Raw genomic sequence first — 15,949 nt, forward strand, 5'->3', positions numbered from 1 at the left:
TGTGTGCACGCACACGCGCTCACCCACGCCTATGTGGAAGTCAGAGGATAGATAACCGTGTGTGTTGGTCCTCATCTCCTACCCTGATTGACACAAAGTCTCGTACATCAAGTTAGCTGGCAAGTGGATTCTTTCCTCCCCTTCCCCATCTCAGCCTCCCCTCTCACTGTAGGACTGCTGGGATTTCAGTTGCCTCATCAGGGTTTTATGTGGGGCCTGGAGATCTCAACGCAGATCTCGCTAGCGAATGCTTTACCTGTTGAGTAACTTGTGTTTTTATCAATAAAATAAGTTTGTTGAAGTATCCTGCTCTGGTTTCCTAATGAACGAGAACCTCAAGGAGCTAAAACTACCTCTTGTTGCTTGCCGTGGCTTCAGCACTGGGCTCAGGCTACTGGTGGTAAAAATTTTCAATAATTAAGTTATGAGAAATCTTCAGATGTCACGGATTGTGAAAGTCAAGCCTCTCCCTGGACTTGTCCTGTCACGGGGAGCTGTTGGGCTGTCATCTCGGTCAAGTGGGACAGTGTTGGCTGAGATGTGCTGTGGATTTTTGCACGAGCTCAGGTTTCCCTGGAACGATACACCTGAGTTAGTAATATCCGGCCCCGCCTAGTAACCTAGGTACACAGAAGGCTTAGATCGTCTGAAGATGTCCTTCCCAATTACTGTCTTCTCTAAGAATCCAGAAAGGGAGACAGACTTTGAACCCAATTTATCTCAGTTACTTGACCCTACCGTCATAAAGTGTTCAAATTCAAGCATTATAAAGGATTGTGACAGGGACATAATTCAGGGTTCTGGGGCAGAGGGAGAGCTAGCTGAGGAAGTCACCTGCTCAGAGCTCAGCAGGTAAGTGGCTAGAGAGGGGACTTTATTTGGGAACTCTGGTGTCTTGGAAAGCAAAAGACCGTTGGTTCTTCCCTCCGCAGGGCAACATGTAGCCTCACACTCTCCAGTTTTTTGTTTTGTTTGGGTTTTTTTGTTTGTTTGCTTGGTTGGTTGGTTTTGTTTTGTTTTGTTTTTTTGAAATAGGGTTTCTCTGTGTAGCTCTGAAGCTCCTTGTTATCCTGGAACTCACTCTGTAGACCAGGCCGGCCTTGAATTCACATAGATCCACCTGCCTCTTGTCTCCTGAGGGCTGGGATCAAAGGTGTGCACCACCACAGCCCAGCCTTTCTTGAGTTTTATTCAGGACCTGTGTTAAACTGTGCTTGTGGAAAGTTACTGTTTTACTGTTCTTGGAGGACTATCCTTTCTAACCCTCCTTGTATCCTTGTAGCATTCGGGATTGAACCCAGGACCTCCTGCATGCTACAACGGTGCCCTCTCCCCTACCTACTAAGAAAATCCATGAATGATCGGTTCTGAAATCATCACATTTATTAATTAGTGTGTGGGTTAGTGAGTGTACACAAGCCACCGCACACACGTGGAGGTCAGAGGACAACTTTAAGATTAATGTTCTTGGGGTTGGGGATTTGGCTCAGTGGTAGAGCGCTTGCCTAGGAAGCGCAAGGTCCTGGGTTCGGTCCCCAGCCCCGAAAAAAAAAAAAAAGAAAAAGAAAAAGAAAAAAGATTAATGTTCTCTCTTACATGGATTGAACTCAGGATGTCAGGCTTACAATAGCGAGCACTTTTACTTCTGAGCTGTCTCACTGGTCCTGATGTCCTCACTCTTACAATAGAGTCATAGCAATATTTTGGACAAGAATATTTCAATTGGAAAATGTTCATGCTAATAACAATTGCGTTTTTTAAAAGATTGGTAGAGGCCTTCCTGGTAGGAAGCACATTTGGTCCTGTCAGGACAAGCCTAGGGCAAGGGAGGAGTAGAGGAGCCCCAAATTAGTCAGGTGTATATTTCCTGCTTTTAACAGCTACTATTCCTGGTAAGGGACAAAATGCCAAGTTGCTAGGGCAAATGGAGGGGTCAGGGGCTAGAAAAGAATAGAAGCATCTTTTGAATGGAATGGATATTAATTTAGGCAGAAGGATAGTTGTGAGTGTGGTCTTGGCAGTCTTGGGTTGGAATACTGACCCTAGTGTTTGCTGGGTTTGTGCAAATGTGCTGGGAAAAATTGCAGTCTTGTGTCCAGAGGTTGATTGTGACAAAGCATGGTAGAAAATATTCAGTCATCCCAGTGCTTAGGACCTGAGCTAGGAGAGCCGTAAATTCCTGTGTAACCCCCACTAGGGCTATCCAGAAGGACTGTCTCAAAGAAAACAGAAATGATCGTCAGGCTTAGTTGTGATTGATTAAATATATGTGAAGTCTATAAAGTGTCCAGAAGTTATTCCATACATGTTTCTGCCATATATGTAGTAGTAGTAGTAGTAGTAGTAGTAGTAGTAGTAGTAGCAGCAGCAGCAGCAGCAGTAATAGTAGTAGTACTCTACATCTGTCTGTCTGTCTGTCTGTCCGTAGTTCTGATCATCAAACCTGGGACTTTGCACACCTGGGATATCCCAAGAGGATGAAGCAGGTGTGTGCAGAAGGAAAAAGAGAGGCCTTTTTTATTTATTCTTGATAGTCTACATGTGGCCAAGGGGAGGGAATATTAAGACAAGAGGCCATGTTTGCAGCAAGTGGGTACCTTTGAATCTGTAGTAATCTCAAGAACCGTCCATGACGGGCTGGACAGATGTCTTAGTGTTCAAAAGCACATGCTGCTCTTGCGGAGGACCTGAGTTCAATCCTCAGTGCCTACATTGCAGCTAACAACCATATGCAACTCTAGTTCCCAGGGATCCAATACTTTGCTTCTGCCTCCTTGGGTTCCAGGCTCACAAGTGGTACACAGACATACGAGCTGGTCAGACGCTCAAACTCATTAAGATCAACATTTTAAAAGAATTCTCTGATTGGAGAACAGCTTTCCAAATATGACCCAAGTGAGACTCTTAGAAAGAATGACTTCGCTCAGTTAGGACCACCTGAAAATGGAGAATTGATTTATCTTTCTGTTAAAGTAACAGTTTACATATCTTTCCCCTAGGGAAGATTTTTTTTTTCCTCTTTGTAGTCATCTGACATCTATGTCTGTATTATTATAGTTTTTTCATCACCATTAAAAAAAGTTAAAAACTAAAAGAATTTATTCAGATTTGTTTAATTAAAAACTAGGAGTGTACCGTTACAACTGGGGTGACTCCCTTGGGACTTTACAAGTCTAATAGGAAGAAAGTCCATAAACTCATCGTAGAGCAAAGTACAGAACCAACTGCATTCTTTGCCTCCAGAAGATCCAACCTGCATTCATTAAACATGGTGCGGAAGATCATCCGGTCCCTGACAGCAAGCCAACTTCTCTTACTGGTTTTATCTTTGCCACAGGGAAGGACAAGTAAGTTAATATTCTCTATGACCTTTTAGATTAAAAATTAAGTAAAGTAAAATAACGACCTATGGATGTGGGGAACAACCTTAAGTTGTAATTTGGAATGTCTACCCAATACAATGGTTCAAGTTATAAGAATGAGAAAACATTTTTAAAAGTGTGTGTGGGGGGGAACCTTTTTATGGCTCAGATTGTATAAGACAGGATGGAGTGCTATTCTTCTAGAACTGTAGCCAGAATTTTCACACTTTTAAATGTATTTCAGTACCACTTTCAAATGAGATAATCTTCTGTTTATTTGAACATGTCACTTACAGGAAAATATTGTCCACATTTTTATCTGTATCCCTACCTCAGAGTAGCTTCTCTCCTCTCTCAGGTTTTAAAATACTTACTCATGATAAAAACAAATTAAGCAAAAGGCTAGAGGTGTGGCTTGACAGGAGGGTGAATGCTTAATTAGCTCAAAGGCTCCATGATCAATTGGAAACACCAGGAAACAAAGCAAGGGGACTGAGCTGTCAGGATGCTTGGTCTGCAAGAAGGAGAATTTGCACTTTCAGTGTGCATTGTAAAAGCTGGGCATGGCTATGTGTACTTGTGGCCCCAGCGCTGGGGAGTGGAGACCAGTGCAGCCTGAGAGCTTACAGGCCAGCAGAGCTAAGACAGATAGCTTCTGGTGCGATGTGAGACTCTGCCTCAAGTCCACAATGCACAAAGAACAGAGGAAGACACCTGAAGCCCTCCTCTGGCTCTCACACAAGTGTGTACAGTTTCAGGCACTGTCACACTTAAGTCTTATGAAAGGCCATATTAATGCATCTTTTGGAGGATGGCCTGGCTGCAGCTGCACCTCTGACTTTTGTTACCTGCTCTGAACCAGGAAAATAAAAGCCGGAAATGAGGCATTTATTATTATGCAATGAAAAAAAAACCCCTCTAAAAATAGGAGTAAAACACAAAAACAAAAACATGCAAAACATGGTGGTGAATGCCTCCAGTCCCAGCACTCAGGAGGCAAAGGCAGGAACATCTCGGTGACTTTGAGGCCAGCTTGGTCTAACTCCAGGACAACTAGGGCTATATAGTGAGACCCTGCCTCAAAAAACAAATAGCATCCTAATTACGCATCCCACAAAACCTTGTCTACCTCATGGATCATAGCCATTTAAACATTTTTTAAAAAATTTTAAAAGATTTATTCATTCATTTATTCATTTATTCATTTATTTTATGTATGTTGCTCTCTTCACCACTACCACACCAGAAGAGGGCAGGCATCAGCTCTCATTACAGATGATTCTGAGCCAACATGTGGTTGCTGGGATTTGAACTCAGGACCTCTGGAAGAGCAGACAGTGCTCTTAGCCACTGAGCCATCTCTCCAGCCCCACTTAAACATTTTTTTTTTTTTTTTGGAGCTGAGGACCGAACCCAGGGCCTTGCGCTTGCTAAGCAAGCGCTCTACCACTGAGCTAAATCCCCAACCCCCCATTTAAACATTTTTAAATTCCACTATACTGTCCATTTTTAATGAAATGCAAAAACAAATGTGTCCATATCCCTACTTTCTAGCAAGAAAGGTATTTTAAGTCAGTTTTTGCCCATATACATATTCAATTTTGATGCTTGTGATAATTAATAGAGATGGAATTTATATTCTACCTTTGGACTTATGTTTTAAATATTTTTCCATTTTGCTAGTCTTTTTCAAGTCTTTGCTTTACTTCTCTACTCACTTCCTTCAAAGCAAGCATATCAATATCAAGTTTGGTATCTCTCCACTCAAGTTGGGTATCTCTCCACTTTTGATCTATATCTACCAGTTCTACTCTATACATTAAATATTTGATACTTTCCCAAGACCTTTCTTCATGGACATCCCATATATTTTTCCATCAGATTACTCTGAGATCATTTTACACTCAGTTTCTAACTCAGTGGTCAAATTTTAATGAACACTTGAACCACCTAGGGTTCAAATGCCCCAATGCCTAGGTTACCCTCCTGTCAATCAAACACATGGTCTGGGAATGAGTCTCACACCAAGATGTAAAAGATCTCCGGGTGATTTCAACATGGAGCAAAATTTGGCGACCACAACTTTTAGTATTTAGCTAATAATACATTGTGTCATCCCTGAGAGCTCTCATCCCGGCACTTGGCAAACTGAGGCAGGAGTATCTTCAGTTTGAGAACAAGTCACCAAACAAATAAACAAAATACATTGTGTATCTGTCTCCTTGTGAAACCATATAGATTGGTTAAAATTGCTTTTAATTGTTGAGAGTGTATACTATTGCCTTGATGTACCATAATTCATTTAACCAATCCCCCGTTGATGGACATCTTGGTTAGGTATCTGCCCATCTTAATAGTTTTTTCCTATATTCTCAGGTTCTGTTTTGACTGTGAATGGTAGAACTGAGGACTATATCCTGGACACTTACTATGGTATCCAAGCATCTCTGGAATGTGCTGTTCAAAACCACACCAGAGATGAAGAACTTCTCTGGTACAGAGAAGCTGGAAGAGTAGATTTGAAAAATGGAAACAAAATCAACACCAGTTCTGTCTGTGTCTCTCCCATCAACGAAAGCGACAATGGAGTCAGCTTTACCTGCAAGCTACAGCGTGATCAGACGGTGTCCATTACAGTGGTGCTCAATGTTACTTGTGAGTGAAGGGGAAATTGACAATCAATCTTGGATGTCTGCATTTGAAACTCTATGCCCACCCTCCCACATATGGGCTCACAATATTGCCCAGGCTAGCTTCATTACTTATGGGCTCACAATATTGCCCAGGCTAGCTTCATACTTATGGGCTCCAGTGATTGTTCTGATTCAGTCTGTCAAGGGCAGTCACTGTGTCTAGCCTATTCGTTTCTTGAACTAAAAAATGAGGATTTTTAATACTTCTCTGTGAAATACTTGCCTTTTAACTATGTTTCTATTTCCTCATTAATTCATATCAGCAGCAAGGCCTGGGTGTACAAGGCTATATAATTCTAGCACTGATGTGGAGCCTGAGGCAGGATTGTCAGTTACAGGCCAGCCTGGGCTACACAGCAAGACTTTATCTCAAAGGCAGCAACACTAACAAAACGGCAGGGATTACAGAAGTGACTATGCTAGACGTCAAAAAGGATGTTTTAGCTTTACTTGAGATGTACTGACTTTCTTAAAAGGACAATGTTCCTGCATAGAGGACTTGCTTAAATAATCATTAACATTAACTGGTTAAAAGGGACAGTTCACAAATGGAACTGTTGTACTTGGCAATTCTGTTTTCTGTTCCAGCTGCTTCCTGTGTATCTTGAATACGATGTAGCATTCTTGTTGGATATGGATACAGAATTTAAGCCCAAAAGCGACAAAATGTCATTCTTCTGAGAAAGATATAAATACAGCCTACTCAGGGGCTAATTATTTCATATACAGATGATACAAGCCTCTTTTCCCTCCTTCTTCAGGTCTGCCTCCTTCCTTACTGCCCACACTTTAACCATTTTATTAATTTCCTGTGCCTCTGCCAGTAAATACAAGGGGCATAGACAAGAACAGAAAACTGGCTTGGTCATTTCTCCTTCTAGCTGTGAGAAGGGCTTGGTGGACAGACGGTGAGGGTTGGAATCGTTTGGTGAGGATGTATGTGTCTGACTACCCACGGGGCTCCAGTTGCTCTCCCTGTATTAGAGGCATGAGGACTCATTAGGCCTCCAATAGAGGCAAGGGTTACCACAGTTGGATGGCTTCCTGAAGCACGGCATTCTTTGTAAGAGGGCCACTGAGCCAATGTAAATATGTCGCCTTGGCAAATGCAGCCAGACAAAAAGCCAAGCTTGAGGGTGTGTGTAGCTTTCCAAATCACCACCGCATTTCTAATGGCAGTTAGTTAGGAGGACAGTTGTAATGGTAGTTAGTTAGGAGGACAGTTGTAATGGTGGTTAGTTATGAGAAGAGTTGTAATGGTGGTTAGTTAGCAGGACAGTTGCAATGGTAGTTAGTTAGCAGGACATTTGCAATGGTAGTTAGTTAGGAGGACAGTTGTAATGGTGGTTAGTTGTCACGATGTTTGTAATGGTTTTTAGCATGACAGCAGATTCACTTCTTTACACAGATTATCTTAATTTTCACAGAAAAGTATTATTATCCAAGTTTTTGTTTGTTCATTTAGATGAGGAAATGGAAACTTCAACAGGTTAGTAGCTGTCTAAGAGTCACAGTAGATGACAGATAAGGAGTTAGTGCTAACTTACTCTCATACATGTCTTTAGCACTGTGCTATTTTAGCCAACCCTTGTACAAATTAAATTATTACATGGCTCAGAAAACAAGAACTGTTTTTGAAACAGTCCTACTGTGTAGACCAGGCTGGTCTAAAACTCATAGAGATCCACCTGCCTCTACCTCCTAAGGGCGTGGATGAAAGGAGTGTGTCACCACCCCAACTATTATTATATCTATATCATGTTCCTCATCATATACAGCTTCTAGTATATCTTTTTTAAGGAAAAGCATTTTAATTTAAGTTATTTTATTATATATTATACATATTATATATAACATATATTATTATATATAATATATAATAATAATATAAGTTATTTTATTATATATGTGTGTGTGTGTGTGTGTGTTTTAGTCACATACATATTTGTGCACTACGTGTGTGCCGGGTACCCACAGAAGCCAGGAGAAGGCATCACACTCCTTGTAACTAAAGTTATAGACAATTGTGAGATGCCATGGAGGGAATGGGAATTGAACTCAGGATCTCTAGGAGAGCAGTTTCTAGCTATGTACATAGCAAACAGTGGAACGTTTTTTAATCTAAGGGGTGAATACATCCTGAGAGCGATGGAAGGAAGAGCTTGAAGACTAACTACTGCGTGTTTCTAACGAATCTTGAATGCTTGAGTCTTACAGTTCCTCCTCTTTTAAGTGGAAATGGCTTCCAAACCGTGGAGGAAGGCAGCGATGTAAGGTTGGTTTGCAACGTGAAGTCCAACCCTCAAGCGCAAATGCTGTGGTACAGAAACAACAGCGCCTTGGTTTTAGAGAAAGGCCGTCACCAAATCCAACAGACAAGGGAGTCTTTTCAGTTGTCAATCACCAGAGTCAAGAAGTCTGACAACGGGACCTACAACTGTATTGCTAGCTCATCTCTGAAAACGGAGACCATGGACTTCCACCTGGTTGTTAAAGGTAACTCTTTTCAAGTAATTGCTCAGCGTGATGCAGAAGTCAGTAGACAGGCTCCATAAAAGTCATTGGTGACAACCAACGATGAGGACCATTACGATTTATAGCCAAGATTTCCATTGGGAAATTATCCCCATCTAAGAGTGTTTTCTTTAGGCATACTATCTGAGTCAGACTTGGTGCTGCAGGCCTTTAATCTCAGCAATACAGAAGGCTAGCATAGGAAGATTGGGAGTTCAAGTCCTGCTTGGGTAACTTAGTGAGACCATGTCTTAGAAAACAAACAAACAAACAAGCATTAGGAAGAGCTGGAGGCTGGGGCTAGGGCTCTACGCAGAGGATGCTTTGCTTGTATGCAGGGGGTCTTGTGTTTGATCCTGGGCACTGCAAAGAGCTGGGATATCTCAGTGGTAGAGTGTCTGCTTTTAAAAGGAAAACAAATTATTTTTTCTAACCCAGGCATGGTAGACCTACACTTTTAATCGCAGTACTTGAGAGGTAGAGGCAGGATGATCTCTGTGAGTTTAAGACTAGCCTGGTCTATAAAGCAAGTTCTAGACTAGCCAGGGTAACACAGTGAGACCCTGTCTTCAGAAAGAGAGAGAGAGAGAGAAAGAGATTAGAAGAATCATGGCTACTCCATATAGACCACTGGCTTTGAACAAAGATCCTGCACCAATACAGAAGCAATTCTGGTTTAGTTTTTTTCTTTTTTTTTTTTTTTGGGGGGGGGGCTTCTACAGATTTCCACCAGCACTGATGTATGCAGGAACTAGCCGTGAGTTCACAGCCTATAATAGAAGAGAATTCAGAAACGTACAAGAAAAAAACATTTAGATTAAAAAAAAAAAAACAACCCACTCTGCAATCACTCCTAACTCTTGAACCCTGTCGTCCGATCGGCAGAGGGTGTGGGAAAGACGACTGATCAGAGCCTTCTCCCTTGGCATTCTGTGCTCTCCACTCAAGTTTTTCATTCTGTGATAGTGGAGAACCAGGGAGGTCTGGAGTGTTCTCCTTAGATTTCTTTTCCTTTCTAAAGATTTCTTCATTTTGCTTTACGTGGATGAGGGTTTGCCTGAATGTCTGTATGTGCACCCTACGCGTGCGTCTCCTTGGAGTCTTTGCTCAGACAAAGAGGAAATGGGAACACTTGAAGCGGCAGAGCAGAGGCACACTACTCCTTCATACACCTTCCGTCAGGAGCAGCCAGACAAGCTGAGGCTCCCGCATCCCGTGGAACATTACTCACTAAGCTCACTCACTGCCACTCTTGCCATTCCCAGGAACCGAACCAACCTCTTGCCTGCTTGTCGGGACTGCTGTCACCAGAGCATGGCCTTACTTCCCCTCCACACTCGGGAGCCTGGGATACAAACTCAGCGCCCGGTGGAGAGGGAAGGTGGCTCTTGGTTGACTGCCCTGTCACTGTGGTTACTGAGCTGTCCATTAATTTGTCCTACGGAGCAAAAACAGTATGCCTCAGGGCTTGAAAAAGCAAAAACAAAAACCTAAAAAAAAAAAAAAAACAAAAAAAACCCCAAAAAACCCTGTGTCCAAAGGGCAGATGCAATGAAAGGAACACTACCTCGAAGCTTATGGCTTTTTAAAACCTTCCCCACAGCCTTTATAAAAAAAACCTGGTGGGGTAAACCTCATGGAGTGCCATCTTAATTAGCAATGAGGCCATACTTGGGGACTGGGTGAGTATAGCATTTCTCTTGGTTAGGGGGGAAAAAGCATAATAGCTCTCTAAGCACATTTTCTAAAAATCACACAGCTTGTGTGGCAATCAGCAAACCGCCTTTTAGGTGGGCAGAAACTTGTTTTGGGTGGAGATCCGCCAAGCCAGGCTGTTTTCTTATTTCTTTTTTGCTGTTACTTCCCAAGCCGTCAGCTTGCCTTTACAGCACACGTGGCCTGCTGCTGGCGCTCAGTGGCACTTGATGCCAAATTTTCCACAGGCTCCCCCAGCTTCACAGCTCAGTGGGGGTAGTTTCTGAAAGGCTTTGAAAAGCTGGAAACGACAGGAAGTGCTTGGCCAGCTTAAGATTCAGTCCACATGTTAGAAATTATTTTATTATAATGGCCTGGGGAAGGGGACATCGAGTCTGGTCACAGATAGGAACACCGAGGGAAAGCATGCAGGAGGTCACACGTGTCTCCCAACAGGAAAGTAAGCCAGTAGGTCACTAAGTGTATTTCAGCTTGATTTGTATAAGGTAAGCTGTCACGTGTGTCTTCCTGGCTTTCCGCTCAGTAAAAGATATTCCAATCTGTGACTGCAATCAAAGATATTCCAATCCGTGACTGCAATCTGATTTCTCCTTCTAATCATCTGGCCTTTGCTTCCTCTCGGTTCTGATAAATTTCCTTGGTGTTTAAGTAGAGAGGTCTCCAGGAAGGTACTGACCTCAGTAGATCGCAGAGTTAATTAATACAAAGCCAGAACTTTCTAAGAAGGCTCCTCAGTCATACCTCTATGGAATGGTTGTCACCACTCACACCTTCATGAGAATAATTTGGGTGGGGAACCCCTAAGAGTGGGCAGAAGCGAAGGATGCTTTGAAGCCAGGGTGTAGCTCAGTGGTAGAATTTCTGCTTGGTGTCTAGGCCCTGGGTTCTATCCCTAGCACACCCCACACACAAAAAAGCAAGAGCCTATTTAATGTATTTACTTACCCCACCCACCCCAACTGTCCCGAGCTGGAGCCAAAAAAAATGATTGGAAGAAAAGATTTTTAAAAGACAATTGGTTGGGCCAGCAAGATAGCTCAGTGGTTATTTGTTGCCAAGCCAGACAACCTAAGTTCTGTCCTTGGTTCCCACATGGTAGGAGAGAACCGACTCCCACAGCTGTCCTCTGACTTCCTCATATGTCCTGTGGCACCTGAACACCACACACACTGACACACAAATAAAGACAGAGAGGGCAAACAAATAAATTTTGTGTCGTGGGCTTCAGGATGTAGGCGAGTGGGCTTCATCTCCAAGCCATCACAGTTGTTGCAGTTCCCCTCGCTGTCCTGGTGGAACTCTTTGCCAAAGACAGGAAGACTGGAGTCCTACTTCCTTACAGATACTGCAGTCACTCTGTAAAGCAGTGCTTCTACCTGTGGGTCACGACCCCATCACATAGTTATATTAAGATTCATAATGGTAACACAATTACAGTTACGAAGCACAACAAAATAACTTTATGGTTGGGGGTCACCACAACATGAGGAACTGTATTAAAGGGTCACGACATTGGAAGGTTGAGAACTAGGGCTCTAAGTGTTTTACCTGGCTGAGGCATTAACATAGTACAGTGCTGCTCCTTGGGCCCACCCATGTCTCTGGTCTCTCTTAATTTGGGGAGCCCTCTCCACCTTTGTCTTCACGCTATCCCAGCCCCCTTCCCTCTCTTTCTACTTCTGAGATTCCTCCTGAAAACCTTTGTGCTTTTGAGAAGGCATTGACTTCAATTTGCTGCTGCTTTCTGTGTGGCAAGAAAGGGGGGGTGGGTGAGGAGAGAATGGCAAACAAGCCAGCTAGTTCTGGGCAGTGCTGGCGCATGCCTTTAGATAGTCTGTGAGTTTGAGGCCAGCCTGATCTACAGAGTAAGTTCTAGGACAGCAAGGGCTACACAGAGAAACCCTGTCTGGAGGTGGAGGGGTGGGGAATATATCATAAAGAAAGCATAAAATGGCCTGAGCAGTCACTCTGGCTGAGGTACTCAAATTTCAGAAACTCCTTTCACAAAGGGATGGGTTCAAAGTCAGTTTTTGCCATTATTAATTCTGTGATTTTATTTTGGATAAGTAGCCTAATCTGTCACAGACCTCCATTATGCCTCATCTTTTAGGGTTGTTTGGAGGATTCAATTAAAAGGGTGAGATATGCAAAGTGCGTGTGATGGTTCATATTAGAAACACAGCAACTAGAAGTTGGCTGCTCTCCCTGCGTTTGCCTTCCCCACAGACAAAGTTCCTGTCATGCCGATAGAGCCCATCATTGCTGCTTGTGTTGTGGTCTTCCTGACGCTGGCTTTTGCACTGCTTTCTAGGAGGGAAAGAATAATGAAGGTACCTAGATATTCTGAGCTATTGGGGTAAAAGTCATGTAAGAGACCGGCGCTGTGCTCAGTGCATGCCTTGTGTGTACAAGGCTCTAGCATTCACTCTGTGTGTAGCTATACAAAGAGGAGAGGTACAAATGAACAAAGCCTGAGTGGAAATATGGGAGATTTAGAGTTGGTTTGTCTTCCTTGTAAATCTCTCCTGCCAGGTAAGGCAGTGCCCACTTGTCTTCCCAGTGCTGGGGAGATAGAAGCAGGAAGATCTTAAGTTTAAGTCCAATCAGGGCTGCATAGTCAAATCTTGTTTGAAAAACAAAAAACCCCATCAATAACTTTCCCTTTTATTGTTGCTATGGCACCCTTGGTGCAATAAATAAACACAGAGAGGAACAGACGTCTGCCTGCCCTGCTCTTGGATAGAGCCACATGCTCTACTGCTGTGAGCTGGAGTTCGACTTGTCCAATGGTTGACATCATTGTTTACTGTGTTTCAGAACATGTGTATGCTTAGGCTAATGGCCCACATTCCGCTCTGTGAGATCACTGGGGCCAAAGAGGGCACATATGGCAGAAAACCTCTAAAGAGAGCCAGAGTGCTCTAGGCTGAACTCATCAGCCAGAGAGCTGCATTCTCCACACAATAGTAACTAGATCTGATTTGGGGCGACAGTGCTTCCCAAGAAGAAACTCACCCCACCCTCTATTCCAGTCCAAAACCTTTTCCCAAAGAAAGAAAGAATGGAAGGAGGGAGGAAGGGAGAAAGGGAGGGAGAAAAGGAAAGGGAGGGAGGGAGGGGAGAGAGAGAGAGAGAGAGAGAGAGAGAGAGAAAGAGAGAGGGAGGGAGGGAGGGAGGAAGGGAGGGAGGGAAGAAAAGAACACACTGGACAGAGAAGATTGTTTAGTAGGTAAGGGCACCTGTGGCCAAGTCTGCTGGCCTGAGTTCAATTCCTGGAGCCCATATAAGGAAAAAATGGACACCTGCAAGTTGTCGCCTGTCCTCCACACATGTACTAAGGCATGACACTCCACCATCACACACACACACACACACACACACACACACACACACACACACACACACACACACACACACGACCTGTGAGTCCTAGAAACATTCTGATCAAGAATTATATCTTTTATATCTTCCCGGAGTTCAATAAAGATCTATTCACATGAGCTGGAGAAGTGGTTCAGCGGTTAAGAGCACTGGCTGCTCTTCCAGAGGTCCTGAGTTCAATTCCCAGCAACCACATTGTGGCTCACAACCATCTGTAATGGGATCCGATGGCCTCTTCTGATGTGTTTGAAGATAGCAACAGTGTACTCATATAAAAAAAAAATCTTTAAAAAAAATCCATCCACATGATCAAAAGAAAAGAGAGCTGAGCCCACACAGAGGCTGCATTGTCGTTCCACAGCACCCAGTGCCACATAGATGCATTCAAAATGCTCATTCTTGATCTTACAAAAGGAGACAAACTCACATGTACTTCGTGTTTGCCTTTCAGCTCTGCGTGAAAGAGAGTGGCCGGAATTCAGAAACAGCTCTGTAAGTGCTCTTGCAGAGACAGTGGTAGGGGCTGGGAGTGGGGGATGATAGAGCAGTTTTGTAAGCCATGAGCCACAGCGGGTGCCCGAGTGCCATCCCAGGCATTCTTCTTCAGCGATGGGAGGCTGAAGCGATGGGACCAGAGAACGCAGATGGAGAAAAACCTGTCTCCACATTAGAGGGAGAGTTGGGAAGGTTGCTCAGGGCAGGGAACACCTTGGGGCTTTCTGCCTATTCTCTGAGCAGGTTTAGCCAGGGCTTAGGCAACTGCATTGCCACACAAGCAACTAAAAGAGCTTGTCCTGGTGGAAGGCATTGCTACGCTGTCTCCCTCCGCTCCTCATCCTCTACCTGCATCCCTTTAGCCTGTGCATGGCAAGTGGGTCGTGTAGAGCAGACAGAGGCCTGTTTGCTGGAGAGGATGGGTTTTGCTTGGAACTTCTTATTGCCACAATCATTATTTGAATTAATTTCTTAATTCGTTTCAGATAAATAAAAAATAAAATAAAAGCCGAGCTGCCACCTAACGTGAAGAGTTTCGCATCAGGACCTTCTCGATTTGTACAACGCCATCTGTATATATCGCTATTTTAAAATTCACTCCTGTTAAATTGTCAGAGGTTACAAAGGAGTATTTAGTTAATTACTAGGCAGTTGTTATGACTAATTTGATCGACTTATTGAACTATGATATGGGCACGGGTTCAAAATAGAAAGATTTCAGGAAGCCCTCTCCTGAAGTATGTTGATTAATTTCAATTCATTCCTAATAGAACGGTAACCACCCACTATTCGACTCATAGTTTTCTACACAGGAGATTAACTGATATTTGGATGTTCTAAATCAGTGCAGTAGCTAAGAATGGAAGCAGTGACCAACATAGAACGATGACATTCCTAAGTTGCCAGGGAGCACGTAGAGATATAAACTGTCCCCTGCATTCGATGTCATCCCATCAATGTTTTGGGACTAAAGGAGGGAAGACCTAATCTCAGAGTGTAAGACAGTCCTCCAGGTGGAATAAATTTTGTATCATGAGGATTTTTAGCGTATGTCCTTATTTTTCTTATCTCCACACAGCTGACGGTGTCATAAAGCCAATGTGTGGTGCGGACAGGGCAAAGGGCACAGATTGGGGCTGGGTAACTGGATGGTGTCTCCTACAAGTATTCTTTGCCTCTTCCGGAAGTCCTTTGCATAACTCTAGCTGTATTCCTGATGAGTCAGCACGTACTCACGCCGCGGCACGGAGCAACCTCTAATTGCAGCGCCCTTACTGTTCAGCGTTGACTCCCTCCACTTCCAGGTTTCTCTTCCTGATTTGTTTTTCCGTCATAAGAATGTATGCTTCTCTCTCTCCTACAACTGAGATAAATCGAGCAAGAGACAGCGCTGCCCAGAAACATCTTTAGGATCTCCACGACAATCCACCTCTAACTTGAAAGAGATTTCTTTTCTGGTTTTTTCTTGGTGTTTTTAAGCACTTAGAGTTAAATCTGGTGCTTTTTACATCCTAGACAAGAGGACTCAGCCTCTCCCCTCTTCCGAATGCTAGAAAGTGGAGTGGGGGAGAGGGGATAGGTGGGTGGAAAGATGATCTGGCTTCATGTAGGATTTCTCCAAGCAGAATCTGGAAGCCCTGGTAACACACTATAAGGACAAAGTAGGAGTGTGGATAAATCGGATGCTTAGACCACTAGGTAGAAGCCTAGAACGTGTGAAGACAAAACAGGTCCCGGGCAACAATGGGTTGAGGTAGTTTGATTTAAAAGGAAAAAAAAAGCAGAAAA

General features: G+C 43.5%; 1 protein-coding gene across 5 annotated transcripts; it reads left to right on the top strand.

Annotated features, from left to right (window-relative positions):
- Positions 1-794: 794 nt before the first annotated feature.
- Positions 795-15,200, top strand: Tmigd1 (transmembrane and immunoglobulin domain containing 1). Of its 5 annotated transcripts, none has more exons than XM_063269523.1 (7): positions 795-852; positions 3,128-3,347; positions 5,739-6,017; positions 8,273-8,551; positions 12,512-12,615; positions 14,118-14,158; positions 14,647-15,200. In XM_063269523.1, exons 2-7 carry the CDS (start codon positions 3,269-3,271, stop codon positions 14,648-14,650), a joined length of 786 nt encoding a protein of 261 aa, XP_063125593.1. In that variant the 5' UTR covers positions 795-852; positions 3,128-3,268; the 3' UTR covers positions 14,651-15,200. The 5 variants fall into 5 exon arrangements, with proteins under 5 accessions (XP_063125593.1, XP_063125595.1, XP_063125594.1 ...); XM_063269524.1 differs by having other exon boundaries at positions 801-852; positions 3,244-3,347; XM_063269525.1 differs by lacking the exon at positions 12,512-12,615.
- Positions 15,201-15,949: the final 749 nt, after the last annotated feature.

The sequence above is a fragment of the Rattus norvegicus genome, chromosome 10 (assembly GCF_036323735.1).
Source record: "Rattus norvegicus strain BN/NHsdMcwi chromosome 10, GRCr8, whole genome shotgun sequence".
Lineage (NCBI taxonomy): Eukaryota > Metazoa > Chordata > Mammalia > Rodentia > Muridae > Rattus > Rattus norvegicus.